Here is a 22071-nt window from a genome sequence, read left to right on the forward strand (position 1 = left end):
TTTTGGAAACATTCCACTTACACAAATAATGAATGCCACAGAGCATTATCAAAGATAACACTCATTGCTATCTGTTTCAACTAATGTGGCAGTATGCAGCCTGATCAGACATGTATGTATATATAAAGGAAAAAAAAATACTATACCAGTGGGCACTAACAGTTAACATACAGTGTAGTAATGGTTTCAGGGGTAGAATTTAGTCAATCAATAAATTTCATCAACTAAGAAACTAATGTTGATTTAAATGTTTTAAAAGGGAGGGGCACCTGGGTGGCTCCGTCGGTTAAGCATCTGACTTTGGCTCAGGTCATGATCTCACAGTTTGTGAGTTCGAGCCCTGCCTCGGGCTCTGTGCTGACAGCTCAGAGCCTGGAGCCTGCTTCAGATTCTGGGTCTCCCTCTCTCTCTCTGTCCCTCCCCCACTTATGCTCTATCTCTCTCTGTCTCTCAAAAATAAATAAATGTAGACAATTCTTTTTAATTTTTGAAAAAGGTAAAAAATAAAATGATTTAAAAAAAGAAATATTAAAGCTTTAGAAAGCGGCAATAAATGCTTTGGAAGACTCAGGCCACCATAAGAGTAAGCTTCAAAGCAAGTCTTCAGAACAGCGATTGAGTCCCACAGAGCTTTGTGATGGATGAAATTAAACCTGCCACGTACATTACACTTGTATTCTTTCAGCAGTCAGGTTGTGGAGCATTACTATTCCTCCCAACATTGCAGATACAATGCCCATAATTTAGCTCTTATGGTCTGGATTCATGCAAACATTATTAAAAATGGCTCCCATAGAATAAGCTGAAGAAAGGCAATCAAAATTAACTAGGAGCCCAGACTTTGACTGCTGGGATAAAGTAATATTCAAAACAACCTCACCTCTGGCACCCAGAGATGTAGTGGCTTATTTTGGGTAACAGTGACAATCTGCCTGTTGCACAGAGACCCCGATGGCAACGAGGGGGACTACCAAAGGGACCAATTGCACATACAGTGTCCTGGACTGATGGCATGAGTGCTATATGCCCAATGTGTACAGGGCTGTAAAAATTATATTTATTTTCATGACCAGTGCCATTCACTGGTCGGGTGGATTAACCATCATGCCTTATTTTACTGTCCTTTTCAACCAGTTTTCTTATTCCTTTTGAATTGACCATCTGTACAACTGAAGCTGAGCACTCTGTCACTCTGAACAGTGACATTATTAACCTATTTTTTTTAAGTTTTATTATTATTTTCTTAATGTTACATGTAGGACATAATCATTATAGAAAAATTAGAAAACACAGAGAAGCAAAAAAGGAAAAAAATATACATTATATACATATATGAAGTGTCATTACCCAGTAACAACCACTGTTAATGTTTAGGAATATATCCTTCCAGATATTTCCCACATAAATATGTATATAAACATGTTTCAGCAAAGACAGTATCATAGCATAAGAATAGCATCACACAGTATAATGTTTTATTGCCCGCTTGTTTCACTAAGCACTAGTGAACTTCTATGCCTGCCATTTAGGACTTCATTTTTAATGACCACATATCATACTACTGTATGAGTTTACTGTAATTTAATCAGTTCCCTGTTATTAGACTTTTATGTGTGGTTGGTATTTTTATTATTACAGATAATTCTATGATTAATGTATTAGTAAATGAATGTTGCCACTTGTCCAATTACTTCCTTAAGATAAGTTCTAGAAGTTGAATTATTGGTTAAAAGTTATGCAGTTTTCTAAAGATCTTGATGACTGTCTGTCGTTCCATCTTTAATTTTTTTTTTCTTTAACATTTGTTTATTATTGAGAGACAGAGAGACACAGAGTGTGAGCAGGGGAGGGGTAGAGAGAGAGAGGGAGACACAGAATCCGAGGTAGGCTCCAGGCTCCAAGCTGCCAGCACAGAGCCCAACGCAGGGCTTGAACTCACAAACTGTGAGATCATGACCTGAGCCAAAGTCAGCTGCCCAACCAACTGAGCCACCCAGGCACCCCTGTAGTTCCATCTTTAAATGGGAAGGAAAACTGCTTAAAATCAGAAAGATAAAAACCACTCAAATGCTTTAAATGAATAATTCATAAAGATCTGAAATGCTAAATAAAAACACACAAAGACGTATTTCAATTTGGGTCTTTTTGTTAAACCATCACACACGCATATAAAGCTAATGGGCTTAAGGGAGAGTCATCAAGTTTACAAATCAACAAATAAGATGATTTACTGAATAACAGGCAATGACATTAAAATATTATCTTCTATTCTATTAATACTTCTTAGGAACAAAAAAAATAATAACGGTATTAAGATAATTTTTATACGTTAATACATATTTTTATATAAATTATTTATATTTTTAATTTTTTTATAATTCTTGTTTTCTTGACTTTTACTATATTGTGAGTTCATTGAAGCCAAAAATTATATTCTGTGTATCACTATAACACTAGCAATCGAAACCTAGCATATGGTAGACATTCAATAATGCTTGCTTTATACACATGATCAAGAAAATTATTTTGATTTTTTATAAACTAAATTAATCAATTTAGGGGTTTTGTAACTATGTGGGTAGAAACTTTATGCTTGGATTTTTTTTATGCTTAATTTGTTCATACACATTTTATATTAAAATTCCCAGTAACGTACAAAATAATACTGATTAAATAAACCAATATTTACATGTAATTCTGATAAGGTTTTTAAAGTGTACACTGAATTTACAACCTATCAAATAGAATACATTTTCAATGAAGAATACCTTAGGACAATTTCAGAATTATATGGAGAATGGCTTAGTACCATATTTCAAACTATTTAAGAAAGCGGTTAAGACTATGCTATGAGATTAATTTATAAATTATAAGTGTATTTTAAAAACAAGATAAACCTTTGTTATCCAAATAAGATGTTGCTTCTCTCAAACTTGACTTGAAGAGTGGTACCTTGCTTAAAATGCTGTAATAATCTTTGAAGCTTACATATGTAAACTTTTTCTAGTCTGTTTTCATTGTTTCTATGTGAATGAAAAAATTTTTTTTAACTAGGGCTAGTTCTTGATAATAATCCTAACCTCTGTTACTTCTGACTTATAGGGTATCTTTGTTACTAGGGTTCAGCCTGATGGACCAGCATCCAATCTGCTGCAGCCTGGTGATAAGATCCTTCAGGTAAGAGAGATAAAAAGCGTTGTTTTCAAATGACAACATAAAACAAATATGTATCCATGTTATTAAGTTGAATGACTTGAATTAAATGATTGGCAATAAGTCCTTCTCACATTTTTTATTTGCCTTTATTGGGGGGCGGGGGTTGAGAGGCAAGTCAGAAACAAATTCAATCTCATATAATTCTTTACGTTCCACGATTTGGCATATGGTAGATGGTCTGCATATTTTTGTTTATATGAATACTGTTATTTGGTAATGGAAGAAGAATTGAGACATACAAGAATCTATGCATAGGTATCAAATATGAGTCATGAGTTACCAAAATAGGGTATCTATGTGACTTTGGGTGAGGAAGAAGGGACTCGTCCATATTTAATTCTCAACAGTAAGCTTATTACTGTTTGAAAACTGTGAAACACATGGTTATATCTCCCTCCTCCCCCTTCTCAGATGCTTGAACAAGCACCTATATATAAGATGACTTATTAAAATGTACTGTCTGAGAGAAAGGACTTTTTCTCTAACTTAAAGCTCTGTGGAACAGAAAAGGGTCACTCCAGTAAACAGCTAAGTAAATGTTTGGTATAACCATTTTGCTTTCTTTGTTCCTCTCTCTGAATTCACTTCTGCTTAATTATTTCCTACATTGCAAAGAAAGGGACTTAAGTATCATCAGTTTATTTAAGCTTCAGTATTTTGACTTATGACCCCAGAAATTTCTCGCTGTATCACTAGACGGAAGTATCTTTCATCACAGATATTTAAGCATTTGGAGCAATTATGAAATGGTTCAACATAATCTATCAGGACACTGGGAAGAAAAGACATGTCAGAAAGGATCCTTCTAGATTGGCTCTGCAAACATTTACAACAATGCAAGGGCCCAATACCACTCAGCTCTGAGGAGATCTTCTATCTATTTACCAAACACTCTCAAAAAGTTATAGGAAAGTAGAAACCCTATATAACTATATATACATATATTTTAATATTTTATTCCCAGAAATATTTTTATTTTTTTTTATTTTTTAAGTTTATTTATTTTGAGAGAGAGAGAGAAAGCACAAGCAGGGGAGGGGCAGAGAGAAGGAAAGACAGAATCCCAAGCAGGCTCCACACGATCAGTGCAGAACCCGACGTGGGACTCGAACTCACCAACTGTGAGATCTTGACCTGAGCAGAGATCAAAAGTCAGATGCTTAACCAATTGCGCCACCCAGGTACCCCAGAAATATATTTTTTTTTGATGTTTACTTATTTTTGAGAGAGAGCTTGAGTGAGGGAGGAGCAGAGAGAGAGGGAGATGGGATCCGAAGCAGGCTCCGCGCTGAAAGCACAGAGCCTGATGAAGAGCTCGAACTCACAAACCTTGATATCATGACCTGAGCTGAAGTTGGGTGCTTAACTGAGTGAGCCAACCAGGTCCCTGCTCAGAAATATTTTAAACTAACTAGCAGGATCGTGAAAACTCAAGTTTTCAAAAATCATAGTTCTCTGAAAAGACTATGGGTTGCTCCGACCTGTAGCATTGTCACAGTAGAAACAGCATCCAACAGGTTTGAGTCCAGTCCATGCAGGCAGAAGACCAAGCCAGCAGTTATCTCTAGAGTTAAAATATTGAAACAAAATAGACACATAAAATAACCTAAATTTATTTTTGCCATTTTGTTCTGTAAGTTCTATATTTTTGGATTTCCTAACTAGCCCTTTGATCTTAAGCATTTTATATCATATCTATGGGACTCACAAGTATGTGTAGAATGAACTGTGGTTTATGTTATATCTAAGGTCCTCTCAGCTTAAATATTCAACTCTTCAATGATTTTATAAATTTCGATGAAAAACAGTCAAGAATAAATTAACAATGTAATTTCCTAACACTTGGTAAGTGCTACTGTTTAGCAAAGGAAAGGGCTAGTTTTGTTTTGTTTTGTTTTGTTTTGTTTTTCTCTACTGAATTTCAAACAATTATTTTGAATATCTGGGCCTGAAAAAAATTTAGGCAGTTAATCTCAGATCTCTGATCTTTGGAATGCCAGGCTGCTTAGAGAAGTCTTCCATAACTTGAGATAAGGCGAAGAGTTGTCTTCATCCATGACAGAGGTAGCAAAAGAAAGATTTTTCTCTCTGGATTCAGGAGAATCCAGATATAATGCATAATATATGTTTATGTTACATGCTAAAATATTACATATCCATATATCTATAGGTAGGTGATAGATGATGATGGTAGATAGATGGATAATCAGTATAGATGAATACAGATATACTGAATAAGGGAAATGAGAAATCAGTTAGTGTCTAGTCTCAGGGTTAGAATACTCTTTTCTAGCTGTGCAATTCTAGAAGGCTTATATGTAGGAACATGGGAGTTTAGTATTTCTAGTCCTTAAGAGGTATACAGCAACAGCAAAGTGCACTAAGGGATCATTTCCTAATGCAAGAAGTAGGAAGGAATCATAAACCCAATCTGTTAAAAGCCAAAAATCTGCAGAAGAGCTGCACCCAGGTTAGCTCTTCTCTCCACAAATGACTGCGAAAGATGTAACATTTTATTTTTTGCTTTGGAACTCATTTGTATCAAGTACAATAAAATCAAAATTCATTTTCAGCAAAAGAAAAATGCACATAGACCTTAATCAAATGAATTACTATATTCACAGTTTTACTCATACTAGTTAAAAAGCAGACGTGGGTTATACTTTCAGAAAGAAATAGGAGGATCTTTGCTCCTTACTGGAGCAAATTTATTTACAAGCCTTGTTACCAATGTAACAGCCTAGAAAATCAAGGTAAAAGGAACAAAGAAATAAACAAAAATCAACAAATGAGCTCCCTAAGTGATGGGAGTTATTGGGTTTGATCTAACCCAATAGCAAATAACAAAAGAGATATTAAGTAGCAAAAAAGATATACCTTTCCTAAATCTCTGCCAAACCCCAAATTTATTATATAAGAGCTGTCCCTTTCTTTGTCTAGAACTTATTTTACCCACTATTCTCTTCTTACTCTGCTATGGGATCAGGAACATGTCATAGGAATTACATGAAGAGGTGTGCATGAGAGGATGATCTTAATTAAAATATACTTGCATGATGTTTCCGACATTTCACTGTTCATTTTCCCAGAATAAATACACTATAATTAATGAGCATATTCAAATGACCTACTGTGTTTAGTGAGTCATGTTGCTTTATGACCCTGTTAGATGAGAAGCTAGCGCCATGCTGGGAGACTTGAACCCTCCCAGCCTCATCTTCCTACATAAAGTCAAATCCTACAGGAGTGAGAGAGAACAATAAAAGCACATTCATCACAAAAAAATTATTAGATTGAACCATGTGAATTTGCCAATATTTGACCATTTTTGAAGTAGTGATTTTGTTGGTTTAACATCATAGTTTCTTTTTTTTGTGACGTTCTTTCCAGTTAAAAAAAATTTCAATCTAACTTATTATACATTTTAAATGTAAAATATGTTAAAATGTAGAAAATGTAGGGGTCTCTGGGTGGGTCAGTTGGTTAAGCATCCAACTTTGGCTCAGGTCATGACCTCGCGGTTTGTGGGTTAGAGGTCCACATTGGGCTCTGTGCTGACAGCTCAGAGCCTGGAGCCTGCCTTGGATTCTGTGTCTCCCTCTCTCTCTGCTCCTCCCCTGTTTGTGCTCTGTCTCTCTCTCTCTCTCTCTCTCTCTCTCTCTCTCTATCAAAAATAAATAAAAACGTTAAAAAATTTTTAACTATAGAAAATCTATTAATTATAGTTATTCTGTTGAAAAATGAATAGACTAGAGAAAATAATATATTGTACTTGATAGTTAACATGGTTCACAGTTATAGCATAATGCTCATTTAAGTAAGTATATTACATATTATATTACATATTATATTTATAAGTATAATATTCTACTATATGACCGTAGTCAAAATATTCTCTTCATTTGTCTGTCCACCCCTAGTCCACACACAAGTGCCTAACTTTGGCAGGAGAAAAGAAATTAAATGATTTATAAATACTTATTAATGACATCCAAATTTTACCAGTCATCAAAACAGATTTTTCTCATATAAGGTATACTAATTTGATACATAATTGCAGATCATTTCATACTCTCTTCTACCTTACCATAATTTTAAGAGTTTCCCAAAATATATTCCTGGTCTATGGCTATATCTCTAAGATACCAAAATAAAATAATCAAAAGATATGATAATTCAAAAAAATAAGATATTTCCCCCTTGTTTTCTAGTCATAAGAAACTCTGGTTGTACAATTCATATAGACAATTCAAGAACCCACTCTCAACAAACAAGTCTATCAAGTTTCAGCTAGCTGTCAGTAGGTTGTTTGGCTTGGAGTGACTTATCAAGAGAATTTACTCTTGATTGAGCAGGAGTTGGGTGCCTTGAATGGCTCAGTCAGTTAAGCATCTGATCTCACAGTTCATGAGATGGAGCTCCGCATCAGGCTCTGTGCTAGCAGCATGGAGCTTGCGTGGGATTCTCTCTCTCTCTCTATCAAAAAAAAAAAAAAAAAAAAATAGAGAGAGAGAAAGAGAGTGATCAGGAGTTACCCCAAGCTTAATAGGGAGGAGAAAGGAGTATAAGTAGCAGGAGGAATAGGGCTAGCCTGGCAACACTGTTAAGGAGGAGAGGTGAGAGACTCAATTCAGAATGAGTGAGTGTGGAGTTCAAAGAGAGAATACTGGAGAGAGAAATTGCAGGCTTAAAGAAAGAAAATCCTAGAATTTTAAGATTTTGTACTGAGTTGGAGAACTGAAACACGAAGGGGGCTTAGAATGGGGAGGAGGTGGTGAGATACAGCTTTCAAGGCTCAGAATGTGAGAAAAAAAGTTTAGACTTCCCAAAAGTCTAAATGAAATGTCTACAGATGCCTGAATCTGTCATATACAGATATATAGTGTTGTATCTGTATCTGACCACCGGATCAAACCTTCCTTGTCTGAATGGAAGTTTTCTGCATCTTTGAATGACCAGTAGGTGTGGTTAGCTGCTAACAGTGTTATCTTACTTAGCATTATTTCTTCAACAACCTCAAAACAAAGTGCTTCTGAGAAGCCATAATTAATGTCACAAAGCCCATGCACTAAATATCATGCCTTTTACTCATAAGACCCGATTTCATACTTGGATGCTTGGAATCTTTTGCCTACCTTTCCAGACCACCAAGGAGAAACTCTCTGGATTCAGGCACATCGTCAGAAGCAGGAAGTCATAGCTGACAGTTTCACTGTGCAGGAAGGGAAAGAAACTTCTTTTATTTATTTTTTTTTATTTTTTTTTCAGTATATGAAATTTATTGTCAAATTGGTTTCCATACAACACCCAGTACTCATCCCAAAAGGTGCCCTCCTCAATACCCATCCCCCACCCTCCCCTCCCTCCCACCCCCCATCAACCCTCAGTTTGTTCTCAGTTTTTAAGAGTCTCTTACGCTTTGGCTCTCTCCCACTCTAACCTCTTTTTTTTTTTTTTTCTTGCCCTCCCCCATGGGTTTCTGTTAAGTTTCTCGGGATCCACATAAGAGTGAAACCATATGGTATCTGTCTTTCTCTGTATGGCTTACTTCACTTAGCATCACACTCTCCAGTTCCATCCACGTTGCTACAAAGGGCCATATTTCGTTCTTCGAGAAACTTCTTTTAAAAGACAGAAACAAAATTCAAAAAGTACAGCAGAGTCGTTAAGTATAGACTATAAGGTGTTTCCCAATGGCATCCCTTAAATTATCTGAGCCACCTCAGATTCTATCCCTTGCTTCAGTATTGCACAATGTATTAAGCATTTCAGACCCTGAAAAATCTTTCAAACTTATATTTCCCAACATATTTAACCATACATCCCTCTTAATAACAACATCAATTAACTACCTCCACAGAACACACTTTAGGAAATGTTTCTTATAGAAGCATCTAACTGGACCCACAGCTTTATCCCACAGAGAGTTCATGTTCATAATTATCATCATGAGTCATTCAGAATGGGTTAGAGTATATTCATGTCTCTGAATTTTTAAAAATTTCTCCCAAAAAGGCTACAAAAAGTAGAGTGAGAAATTTTCATTATGGTTAAAAGGAAGTATGAGACTCAAAAAAAATAAATTTAAGGTATTTGGAAATTTCACTAAAGCATTTCCCAGCAAGGTCAAATGAGTTAATGCTTTTCTTTATGATTTTATTTGGTGATTGAAAATCAAAAACATAAGAGAGGCTGGAGGGAAAGGTGGGGGAGGGGGTCAGTAATCATGTCATGTCATTCTTAGTGTTTAGAGAAACTATTGCTTATAATGATGTGATACATTCAAAGAATGAGATTTTTTGATACAATTTGATTAGAAGACAACAAAAAATTATTTTCAAAATTGTTTATGATTTTATATGCCAGAGTTTCACTCCATATCTCATTCCATTTATGAAGTTCAGTACAGTCAGCTAATAAAAGATTGAGTAAATACTTATTGCACATCAAAAAAATAAGAGATAAGGAAAACAGGTAAACCAACAAAAACAAGGTAAGCTCATTAGTCTGCCTTTAACCTCCATAATTTGGCTGAAATAAAAATAACAATTAAGTACCTCCATTGTATCTTTTATATCACAAGACAACCCTGCAAAGTATCTACTGCTGACAGAGGTTAAATAACTTATTTGACCTTCTTCCATTATACAATACTGGCTTTACTGCAACAAATTTTACTGATAGCATCATATTCATCACATTTGCTATTTATATATTTGGAAAATATGTATTAAACGCCCACTGTGTACAAAGTATTGTGCCAAGCAATGTGAACAATGTAATAAAAAATGTAACTAAGTCCCTGGCTTCATACAACCTAGCCCAGGAAGCAGACATGCCCAAAATTACCTGAGCAGAAAACGAAGAAGGAAGAGAAGATAGATAGAAGGGGACTTTAAAGATTTAATAAAATCAGCTCCCAGTCTGTCTTCTTTTAAGAGAAAATGTTTTACCAAATGGAAACCAACATGGCTACAATGAGCCCCTGAAAATGAGAAGTTGATTTTGCAGTTCGGTTCACTTCTCAGTTTCTATTTCTTTTAAAATAAATAACATCTATCTTATCAGGGAACTGCTCTGCAAACCAAGGTAGGGAACCCATTTGTTAGAGATGCTCATTTAAGATGTTTGATAAGAAGAAAACAGCATTCTAAAATCAGATAAATAAGTAAATGTCTTCAAGATGACTATTATCAGTTCCATGCCCAAATTTTTTAAACTTTTTTTTGTTAAAAATTTTTCTTGGGGCTCCTGGGTGGCACAGTCGGTTGGGCGTCCGACTTCAGCCAGGTCACGATCTCGCGGTCCGTGAGTTCGAGCCCCGCGTCAGGCTCTGGGCTGATGGCTAGAGCCTGGAGCCTGTTTCCGATTCTGTGTCTCCCTCTCTCTCTGCCCCTCCCCCATTCATGCTCTGTCTCTCTCTGTCCCCAAAATAAATAAACGTTGAAAAAAAAAATTAAAAAAAAATTTTTTTTCTTAAGTTTATTTATTTATTTTGAGGGGGAGGGGGCAGAATCCCAAGTAGGCTCCACACTGTCAGCACAGAACCCAATGCAGGGCTTGAACTCAAATACCATGAGATCATGACCTGAGCCGAAATCAATAGTAGACACTTAACCAACTGAGCCACCCAGGTGCCCTCCATGCCCAAATTTGTAAACCAAAACTTGACAAAGTATTTAGTTTAGTTGAGTCTATTCTATCTTAACATGTCTTTTTTGAGCCTGAATTCATGAAATATTCAAGCAGCAATACATGTGTGCACTTCAGATAGAAGAGAAATTCTTATCTATGTTTTATTCTATAAAGAGTTTTTAATACTAAAGTAAAAGCCATTAAGACTTCAGACTTCTCACATTTAAAAAGCTCTGTGTAAACTTTTCATAGGAACTCTCCCAGAATTTAGGATCTATAGTTCAGATTTTTGATAGAAAGGAAAAGTTTCCAAATGACTTGGCATAAAGTCAGTGTAGTATTGATTATGCAGTATATTCAATTCCAAATATATGCCAATATTTAATGAGAGCACTCTATCAGATTAAAATTTTGAAATGAGAATTAATTCCAGGTAGCTAATGTGAAACATAATTATAATTATTTAAGATTTCTACTGTTTCTCATAATGTCTGGCTGTCAGGATTAAACACCATGAAGGCTTGCCCTTATAACTCTAATATGGTTGCTGTATTTTTTTTTTTAAGTTTTCCCTCATTCCAAGAGCCTAGGCATTCAAAGATATTAATGTACTAATGTATACCTAATATACGAAATACATGCATATGGGGTGACTGGGTGGCCCAGTCTGTTAAGCATTCGACTTTGGCTCAGGTCATGATCTCGCGGTTTCCAAGTTCAAACCCCATGTTGGGCTCTGTGCTGACAGCTCAGAGCCTGGAGCCTGCTTCAGATTCTGTGTCTCCCTCTCTCTCTGCCCCTCCCCTGCTCACACTTGTCTCTCTGTCTCTCTCTGTTTCTCTGTCTCTCTCTCAAAAATAAACATTAAAAAAAATTTTTAATTAAAACTGCATCTATGCTGACCCTTTAAATATTTGTCCTTGAAGGTGAGTTTCAATCAACCAAAAATCACACATCTGAGTCTCTAATTCCATTTCTCTTTTGTATCCTAAAAGAGTCATGCTGTCCGTCTTATTGGATAATACCACCTATCTTTCGGCCAAGACTGCTTCGCAATTAGTTTTTAAATTTAAAGCTTTGAATAATAAGGGTACAACAAAATTCCTGAATCTTGAATTACAGAATCCTCTGTAGAAGTTCTATAGTATAAACATCCATAATTTATCCATTTAACAAAGCATTTACCAGAAGGAAATCAAAGATAGATCTTGGAAGGAAAAAAAGGATGAAATCCAGAAACCAAGTATGTTTTATAGTAAATTGATTACCATAATTGCAAAGCTCTACTTTTTGTTGTTATTGTAAATATTGTTTTTCATTAACCCTCCATCTTTCCATATCTAAATCATGCAAAGGGGCAATTAAAAATCATTTTATGGCACAGATATCAAATGGAATTTTTAAAAGGTAGGAAATCTTCTGGAAACAATATAAAGATTATACAGTAAAATGTTCCTTTATACTTTCAAATCGGCTAAAGCCAGATATCCATTAGCCATATATTCTGGAAGCATAAAATTTTCAGAGTATCTTTTCATTCCTAAATTTTTTTTTATTGACTTCATTTTAACTTAATAAGCCATTTCATTTATTTCTCATTTTTTCATTAAATTGCTATTTCCTCTAAAGTGCACACATTTTATTATAATACACAATAGACACTGTGTTTATATAAACATGTATGTGGCCAAATGTGGCAATGTATTTTAAAATTTTATTAATTTAGCTGGGGCACTTGGGTGGCTCAGTCAGTTAAGCATCCAACTCTGAATTTCAGCTCAGGTCATGATCCATCCAGAGTTTCCTCTGGCTTCGCCCTGCCCAGGCATAGTTCACCATCTTTCGGGTCCCAACATGTGCGCTCATGCTCCACCTCCCCGGCGTGGTGGGCGGGACGGGCCAGTGGTGTGCCCTCGGCTTGTAGGTTAAAGCCCCACATCGGGCTCCACACTGGCAGCACAGAGCCTGCTTGGGATTCTTTCTCTCCTTCTCTCTGCCCCTCCCGCACTTATGCACACACGCTCTCTCTCTCTCTCTTGCTCTCTCCCTCTCAAAATAAATAAATAAACATTAAAATTTCTCTAATAAATAAAAATTTCATTAATTTAACATATAGTCTTCCAACCATCTTTTGCATTTCCATTATGTATATCCAGATTATGAAATGCACAAATGTAGGTTATATGCATCACTTTCAAAGCATCATTGGATTTATACCTTGCAATTAATATTGCATAGTACTGTCCTTTATTTCCTCAGCTCTTTTTCTAGTCAGACACATAAGACAACCATAAGTATTCAAACCCCTCTTCCAACCCTTTCCATCATTGTATCCCCCAGCATCAGGTCTAACATAATGTTCCATATCAAGAAATGGTTCAATTAATATTAAATATTGAATTCATGTAATGAACCTAAAACAGTCATTACCAACCTCACAACATCCAATGGGACGAATTATGACAAGATGCAGAGTTGACATCTGTGACATAAATTCCCACCTAGTCACTAGCACTCCAAGCTTGGATATTTCATGTACTGTCTCCGATCCTCCTCACATCTTCATCTTTAAAAAAAATTAAGGTTAACTAAAAAGAAAAAAGAAAAGTTCCTCTGACATTTTGTCCTTCTATTTGTGACTCCATGAAAATTCAAGAAAATAATAGTGACGTAATATTAATAGTAGTAGCTAACATTTGATTGATTTCTAGTTTGCCAGGCTTAAGCACCTGACATATATTAACTCATTTAATCTTTAGTGAACTTTCTAAAATAATGTACTTTCTGATCTTTCAGAGTCCTCCTGGTATTGTGAAGCCATTCCCAGGCAGTCCTTAGTTGTGGCATTTTGAACAGTCCTCTTGAGGTTCACCAAAGCTTGGGTTTTAGATCCAAAACATGTCTGGGTACTAAAATGGCATGTAGAGTCCTAGTGTTTATTTAACTTGGTGATCTAAGTTATCAATCTGCTTATTTCCTTCTGGAAAATCAGCCCTGTATTTGAGTTTCCAACCACATAACTCTCATTTTTCACTTACAAAGCGTGAAAACAAAAAGCTGATATTTAAAGTGATATTAAAAGCTCATTTATACATGGGATCTTTCTGGCCTTGAATTAGAACCCGGACTGTGATTCGGAACATCTTGAAGCCTGTTTTTTGGAAACAGACCCAGATACAAGGCCAGACTTCATCTAGCTATTCCTTTTCCCTGCTTTTTTACTCTGCTGCAGAAAACTAGGGTTCACTGGGGCCACTGGAAAAGATTTTACTTTCTTGGATTTCCTGCTACTTTATGAGCACAGTACCTTGATCCCCCTTCATGACAACTCTTCCCAGTTATTCTCCTCCCGGGATCTCTCAGGAACCCAGCTTTCCTATTCTCTCCCCTTCATGCATTGGTCCCATGGGGATCTCTGTTCTTTAGTTCTGCCATCCCTGGGCAGGAAGGATTATGCTCGGCTTTACCTTCCCCGTCCTTAATTCAGACAGGTTTTCTTAGATGCCAAGGTCAACAGCAAACACTATCTCTCAGCTCTGCTCTCCATGTCCCAAGCTGCAGCCCCCTCATACTCCCCTGGTTAGATTTTCCTTCTTTCACAGTGTTCCCTTTTAAACTTATTTTCCGATAAATCTCTCAGCCTTCCATGTGGTGAATACCAAACTGCAGTAAAACCTAACCTCTGTTGCTAATACTGCCATTCTGACCTCCTTCCTGAACTCTACTCTTTTGTTTCTAAATATATGATCAATGTTTCCCTTGCACACATTGCCATGGCCTCAAACTCCATTTTCATTTCCATTTTTCATTAATCATATCACAGTTTGATTCTTGTTTCTTATACCCATGTTCAATGAGATGCCAAATTTATAGATTTTACCCTAAAATTTTTCTCCTTTTTTAATCCATTTCCCCTCAAGTTTCCTGGCACTGTCCTAGCAGATAGCCTGACTTAGTCTTTCCACTTTTGAGAGCGAAAGCTCACATATGGCTACAAGAACCCAATTAAGCCAGAGTTAATACTATAATAAGAATGAGAGATTCAGCATTTCTGGAGATGCTAATTTAGGATTAAATGTTATTTCTACAAGTATTTTTAGAATGAATTAAGTTAATCCTGATAGGAATCTGAATGAGAAGTTAGGTTTTGCAGTGAAGAACAAAATTATGTCAGGAGGTGATATAGCAATAATTTCAAGGGGAAAATGTTCATTATTTTAGCATAATCAGTGAAATGCCAGCTCAAATCGATGGAAGCAATTGTAGTCTTATTATTTCAGTGAAGTATTGAGAGAAATAATGAGAAGAAATATTATGGTATCAGATTATTCAGCCCTGGCTGTGTGGCCTCAGTCACTTAGCTGGTCTCTCTGAGATATAACTCTTTCATTTATAAAATAACAGGATTAGCTTAGATCATGCTTGCTCTCACTCTCACGTTTTCTCTCTCATTCCCTCTCTCTGTCTCTCCAGAAAAGTTCTGTTTAAATGTTTCACATACTGAACTATCTCTTTTCATTTTGAAGAAAGGAATCTATGAACTAACCCCACATCCTATCAAGCCCCTCCACATTAGTTTAATCTTATGGTTGCTTCTTATGCTAAAGTCTAAGATCTCAACTCACTGGTATTTTTATTTTTAAATTCTCATTAAAATGATTACATACCTGGATCATATAAAAACTCTTTTCCCTGCATCGATTGTTGAAAAATTTACTTGAAAGAGCCAATTGTTCATGTGTCTAAGGCTGGAGAGAACCCCAGCCTTGAGACAAAACATTGATTGTGGCCCTTCACTAATCACATTCTTGCCAGATGTGACTACCAGAGAAACTTCTTATGTTCCTCAGAGAAACAACTTCTCTGGAAATCTAACCTCTCTCTTTTCCTTCCACTGAGCTACTCCAGTACTTTATTTATCTCTTCTGATATTAATTCAACTCAGCAACTGCTGAGTCCTTACTACAGGTAAGGCATTTTCTACATTGTTTTTAGTTGTGTCCATGGCTAAATTCCCCTTCCATATGGTCACCTCTTTGATGGGAGCGTCCCTGTCTCATCTCTTTCTCACTTCCTATCCCCAGTGCCAAGCACAATGCCTTGGGAACAGTTAACACGTAAAGATTTATGTTTGATTGAAAAAATGGTGGAAACAGAGCAACCTTTTTTGAAGAACTTTTGATAAAAGTATCACTAAAAATTAACAGCTATGATTAATTTGCTATCTGGGTTCTGTGTCACTTATGCCCTTAAAATTGATATTATTTTTTTTTTTTTGAAGAGTCAGCCACAGTCCCTCCCTGCCCAGTTGCTATGTCTCAAAGCTACAGCCTCAGCTCTCTCCATTTCTATTCTTTGCCTGGAGAATAGGGAACAAGTCAGATTCAAAACCTCAACTCCGTGTCCCCCCATTCCCAACACAGACGAGGCAAAGCACTGGGCTGGGGTGTATATGGGTGGATTTACTCTGCCTCCTCTTTCTGTACAGTCAGTATAAGAACACAGCCTGTGGTAAGCACCAGGAGGCTCAAAATTGACATTATTTTGAGACTAGTCGTTGCTAAAACCAGGAATGGTGAAGTCTAATGGTGGACAATATACCATTGATGGCCTCCAAATCCCAAAACATTCCTTTTCCCTGAAACACCAAGATATTTAAATTTCAAACAATGCTCTGAAAATTCTTGGTGGGTTTGAGTTCATTCCAATTTCCAGGTTCTGAGTCTTCTGATAGAGGAAATCTGAGCACTCACAAAGTTATTAACAATATTTAACATTCAAGGACTCCATGGTTAAAGTTAAATTTAGAAGCACTTGGCTGGCTCATTCCGTAGAACATGTGATTCTTGATCTGAGGGTTGTGAGTTCCAACCCCATATTGGACATGGAGCTTACTTAAGATAAGTAAGTAAATAAATAAATAAAGTTAAATTTATTTCACAATTAAGGTATGCCTTTTGGTCAAACTGAAGCATTAAGGTAGTTAGATTATTCCTCAAAAATAAACATACCTTTCCCCCAAGTTTGCTATTTTCCTCATGTCAGATACAGATTGAGAATAAAAAGAATGTACCATATGCTGTGCTCTCTATTCCACATCACCGTCTAACCAGAAATAACATCACACAGAACCCAGTTGTCTGCTTTTAACTATAACTTAAAGCAAGAAATTTGGGCTGTGTAACAAACCCAAAGTTCTACCCAATTACTGTTTCCTGCCACTGCAACAGCCAATGCCAACCCTGATAGGCATTTCAATTAACTAAATGTTATTATACATATTAAAGGAGATATAGATAGATGATAGGTACAGATTTATATATATATATATATATATATATATATATATATATAGAGAGAGAGAGAGAGAGAGAGAGAGAGATGAAAAGAGTAAGGAAAGAGAGAATGAGGGAAGGAAGGAGGGAGGGAGGGAGAAAGGGAGATTCTTTAATTCAAAATAAATTTAAACTTCTAGTTATATGGGTTTTCATGGGTTTACATTTTTGTGTCCTAGTATTTTCCTTATTTGTTAGATGTACTTTGGTTTAAAAAATGCAATATTTTAGGACTTTCTTTTTTATCACATCATTGGCCAACCAATTTTAACAAACTAGTGATAACATATATTGTGTCCCACGATTTTCATCTATGATATAGACTATCCAGTAATGCTAGAAAGCTGCTGTTTTCAATCTTATTTATTTTTTTAAGTGTTATTTATTTATTTTGAGAGGGAGAGAGAGAATATGAGCAGGGGAGAGGCAGAGAGAGAGGAGAAAGAGAATCCCACGCAGGCTCCCTGCTGTCAGCGCAGAGCCAACATGGGGCTCCATTTCAGAACTGTGAGATAGATCATAACCTGAGCTGAAATCAAAAGTGGGAGGCTTACCCAACTGAGCCATCCAGGTACCCCCTCTTATAAATTTTAAAAAGTCAAAAGCAGTGAAATATCTTGAGTGGTTATGTGAAATATTAATCATATTTTAAGAAAGCATTTAAAAAATAAAACAAAAAAGGCAATGGATTCCCAAAATTAGTTTCAGCAAATTGAAAATTGAAAAACTCAACCAATTAACTGGCTCTATTGTCCATACTTTGCCAAGTAGTCAATTTGGCTGACTCTTCCAAATCAGTGGCGTCCCAGCCTATAAGGAAAACAGTTACATAATTGTTACCTATTAAGTTTCCAAGATTTATTCCTACCAAATTCCAGTAAGATTGGGTTTTATTTTGTCCGTCATGACAGTGAAGGTTTATGGGATCCACTTTTGTATAATTAATAATAAAAATCATTCCAATCAAGAGAATCTGTAATTTAATGTAGAGAAGAAAAATTAAAAAAAAAGAAAAAAGAACCATGAGCAGTCACTACAGAAAATTTTTGAAATGTTAAATAATAGTCAGTTGGAATCCCAAAATTGAAACCTTAGGCTAATTATGTTTACAGTGGACTTGGGGGCACCTGGGTGGCTCAGTAAGTTAAGCATCTGACTCTTGACTTCGACTTAGGTCATGATCTCAGCGTTCAGAGGATAGAGCCCCACATTGGGCTACACACTGACAGTGTGGAGCCCCTGCTTGGGATTCTCTCTCTCCCTCTCTCTGCCCCTCCCCCACTCTTGCACACACTCTCTCTCTCCTTCAAAATAAATAAATAAACTTTCAAAAATGGATTTTGAATGCATAGATTGATGATTCTTAACTAGAAGGTGGCAAGCATCTTCACTGTTACTAATGTCAATGTGCTTTACCTCTGAGGGATCGATCTCTTAGGTATATTAGATGGCATCCTTGAGAACCACTGGTATAAATAATGAATATACTTGCATTTAGCAATGGGAGAAATAAAAATGATCTCTTTCATATAAAAATGCATAAACTAAGAACTTTTCAGTAAGGCAAAATAAGATTTAATAAGACTATGAGTGCACAATCATGTGTGTCATGAGTGAAATATTCGACCTTGCTGATGGATTTATTCTATCAGAAATTAAATGGCAAGAAGGCAATGGTCCTGTGGGCACTTCCAAAACATCTCAACTAAGTTCCTGCAAAAAACAAGCAAATCAAAAGAACAACCACAGAACAAGTACCATATTTCAAACACATTTGGCTCTTATTCACCAGTGTATCTCCATGATTAGCACAGTGGCCAGGACAGTCCCAGATAGGACATACTGGATGCTTCATAAGTATATTTGTTGAATTAATAATTGAGTCAATCTGGATGAAATTAATTCGTTGTTTCCATAGTTACAATTCTGTGAATTTTAAAAACTGATAACTTGTGGTTGCTCAATACTCCCTTGACTCTTATGATGAGAAACAATGGTGAAGTGACATACAAGTATCTTGCATTGATTGCCCTGTTTTATTTGTGTGTTTACAGGCAAATGGACATAGTTTTGTACATATGGAACATGAAAAAGCTGTATTACTACTGAAGAGTTTCCAGAACACAGTAGACCTAGTTATTCAACGTGAGCTTACCGTCTAAATATTTTTTATAAATAGTGAAGATACGTCTAGCCAGACCTAATGTTCAAAAAATAAATTTATACATAGAAACAAATTTTGCCAATTGCTGGACCAATGGCAAACATTAGTGCCAAATGTATAATACTATATGTTAGCACTGATCATCCTTAAAAATGTTAACTATATAAATATGATGTTCATGTGGTTATGTATTAGTTTTAATTGTCAGCCTCTGGCTGTGCATTGGTGCAGTTTTGTTTTTGTTTTTGGTTTGTTTTTTTAATCAAATAAGTTTCTTCTCGAAGTGGATTTCATATAATTTCAGAGCACGGAAGCACATACAAGCTCTTTACGAATTCTGCTCTCCATCAGAAACACTGCCTCAAAGTTGTATATGCCTTTATATAGAAAATACAAATATAAAGAATTGTAATTCCCATAAAATATTTCTAGCACAGGTATATGTTGGCATATATACAAAAAGAATATAGAGAAAAATAATATTTTCATAAACTAAACATCTCGGATTGAGAAAGAAACTATATCTTAAAATAAGACTTTACTATATTGAATCTTTTTCAATAAAAATTACATGATAATGCCTTATGAAAGTAACTGTACATATGGTATAAAGTGTTTATATTTGGTTCCATATTCATTTGCTAAATTCTCATAACACAGAGTGAAATATTTCATAAATTAGCCATTTATCTCTGGGACCTGAATAAAAATAGGACAAACTAATTTGTTCAATGCCTTTAGCTAATTACAATACACACAGAGTTAAGATACAGACTAAAGGTCATTATAGATAAATCTTTTTCACCACTAATTTAAGCAGTGAATGATGGGTGGCAGGAAAGATATTGCTTTATTTCTTTCAAATTTATGTTGATTATAAAATGTAGCCCCTGTGATTTATTTACTTGTAAATGTGGAATTTATTTGTGTGTTGCTTTATCTAATTTGCTACTTTTAAATCATTTAAAATGAGTTTTGGAGATTGATAAAATTTATCATTAAGAAAGACTGTTGTTAGAAAGTTATGGTGGATGATTAAAAAACTTTAGTATTTAAATATGAAACTGCAAATATAATTTCTCAGAGCTGTGGTCTACCTGTAATATTAATTTCAGTGCCTGTTTTTGTGGGCAAAAATAGAGAAAATACTTTTTTTCCAAAAAAGTTTCAAAGTATATAAAATCCTGAGTCTGTCTTACTGGAGAGAAAGACAAGCATAGTTACTATAGAACTAGTTATTTTTTACATTAGAATTGTTTTCCTCTATAAATGATCAAAATTCATTTTATAATCCTTTAAAAATATTTCTTTTATATATTAGTCATTAATTTGATTAAAATGTTCATTTGAAATTCCAGAATAATTTCCCAGAGTTGGTTGTATGCATGTTCCCCCTCATAGTTCCACATTATATATATGTTAAATATATATAATGAATTTAGTTTATATGCTAGCGTTTCAAGTATTCTATAAGGATTTTCACAATAGTATCACATATTCATGTCACCAAAGCTCTGAGAGTAATATTTGTAAGTTAACTGTTTTATGGGGACATTGAAAATACTGTATTTTTGTAGGGTCTATTAAAATGAGTGTCACTTATTAGAAGTACAGTGGTATTTTTTGGCAATAGAATTTGTCACTTGAAGGCAAATGATACTTCACTTTATAGATGATGCACTAATTTTGATGTTGCTTTATGTCAGGGTGACATTATACCATGATTTTATAGGGTTTGACATTTAGCAAATGATTAAATGATTGGCCTATTTAATATGTTTCCCAGAAGTAACTTTTAAATGCATTTTAATATATTGACAGTTTCTGATGAGAAATGTCTTTCAGAGCCTAATTTTCTTTGTCAAACACTCACACCAAACCATGGTACCACTGTTTCCAGCTCCTAGTATAGAATGATCGTCATGAATCAAGATAGATGCCCCCCACCCCGCCACTGGCCTCACAAGATCACGTAAAGGAAAAACAAACTCATGGGTATAGTTTGGTGGCAATGAAGCATCTCAAGTCATCCCATCAGTTTTGTTTAATCTTTAACAGGAGAGGTGAGAGAAGAGCCAGATACAGGACTTCCCAAGTCTCTTCTTATGTCAGGCTTCCACATCAAACCCAGGGTTTCAGGAGATGCTTCTGAGGCACAAAGCTGAGAGGATCATAGTAAACACCTCTGCCACTCCTGATGTGACAACGTTGTCCTGGGCCAATGCTTTAATCCTTCCTCTTCCATAGGAAGTGAGAAAAAGTGAAAAGGGATCCCTAACCAAATGGAAAAGAAATGTGATGTGCCAAAGCACCTCATTGTCACTTGTACTGCCATGCTGCATACTGAGAAAAGGCAGGTAATAATGAAAAGAAGCATTTTTTTTTTTAGATTGAATAAAATCACTAATTACTTAAGGGGGTTAAAAAATCTAATTTATTCCATACATGACCAAAACCAATAATACATTAATTTGAGTATTGACTTTTTTTGGAATAACTGCTTTTGCTGCCTGAATTTAGAATCTGGTTTGTATTAACTGCCCCTCACCAACCCCACTCCTCCCCCAAAAAGTTAAAGGTGTGCCTTTAAAAAAAGAAGATTGACAACAACAAAGGAGTGGAATTCATGATGACTCCAATAGACTCACCTCTTGGTCTTTGATTTTTATTGAGATCTTTTTCCTGAGGCAGATGTCTATATCTGGTGGATCAGTAAGACAC

General features: G+C 35.6%; 1 protein-coding gene and 1 non-coding gene across 10 annotated transcripts in view; one reads left to right on the forward strand and one right to left on the reverse strand.

Moving 5' to 3' along the window:
* Positions 1-20404, forward strand: part of LRRC7 (leucine rich repeat containing 7) — a 552029-nt gene extending 531625 nt beyond the window's left edge. For 8 of the 9 annotated variants that reach the window (XM_045477806.1, XM_045477810.1, XM_045477813.1 and 5 more), the window contains 2 exons: positions 3103-3177; positions 19241-20404. In XM_045477806.1, coding sequence (XP_045333762.1) covers positions 3103-3177; positions 19241-19348 — 183 coding nt within the window. In that variant the 3' untranslated portion in view covers positions 19349-20404. The remainder of the gene's footprint in view (positions 1-3102; positions 3178-19240) is intronic. The other variant, XM_045477811.1, reaches the window with a different exon arrangement.
* On the reverse strand, positions 16250-16379 carry LOC123600251. The gene has a single exon (XR_006713610.1). It is a non-coding gene; the product is annotated as a small nucleolar RNA SNORA51 (small nucleolar RNA).
* Positions 20405-22071: the final 1667 nt, after the last annotated feature.

The sequence above is a fragment of the Leopardus geoffroyi genome, chromosome C1 (assembly GCF_018350155.1).
Source record: "Leopardus geoffroyi isolate Oge1 chromosome C1, O.geoffroyi_Oge1_pat1.0, whole genome shotgun sequence".
NCBI lineage: Eukaryota > Metazoa > Chordata > Mammalia > Carnivora > Felidae > Leopardus > Leopardus geoffroyi.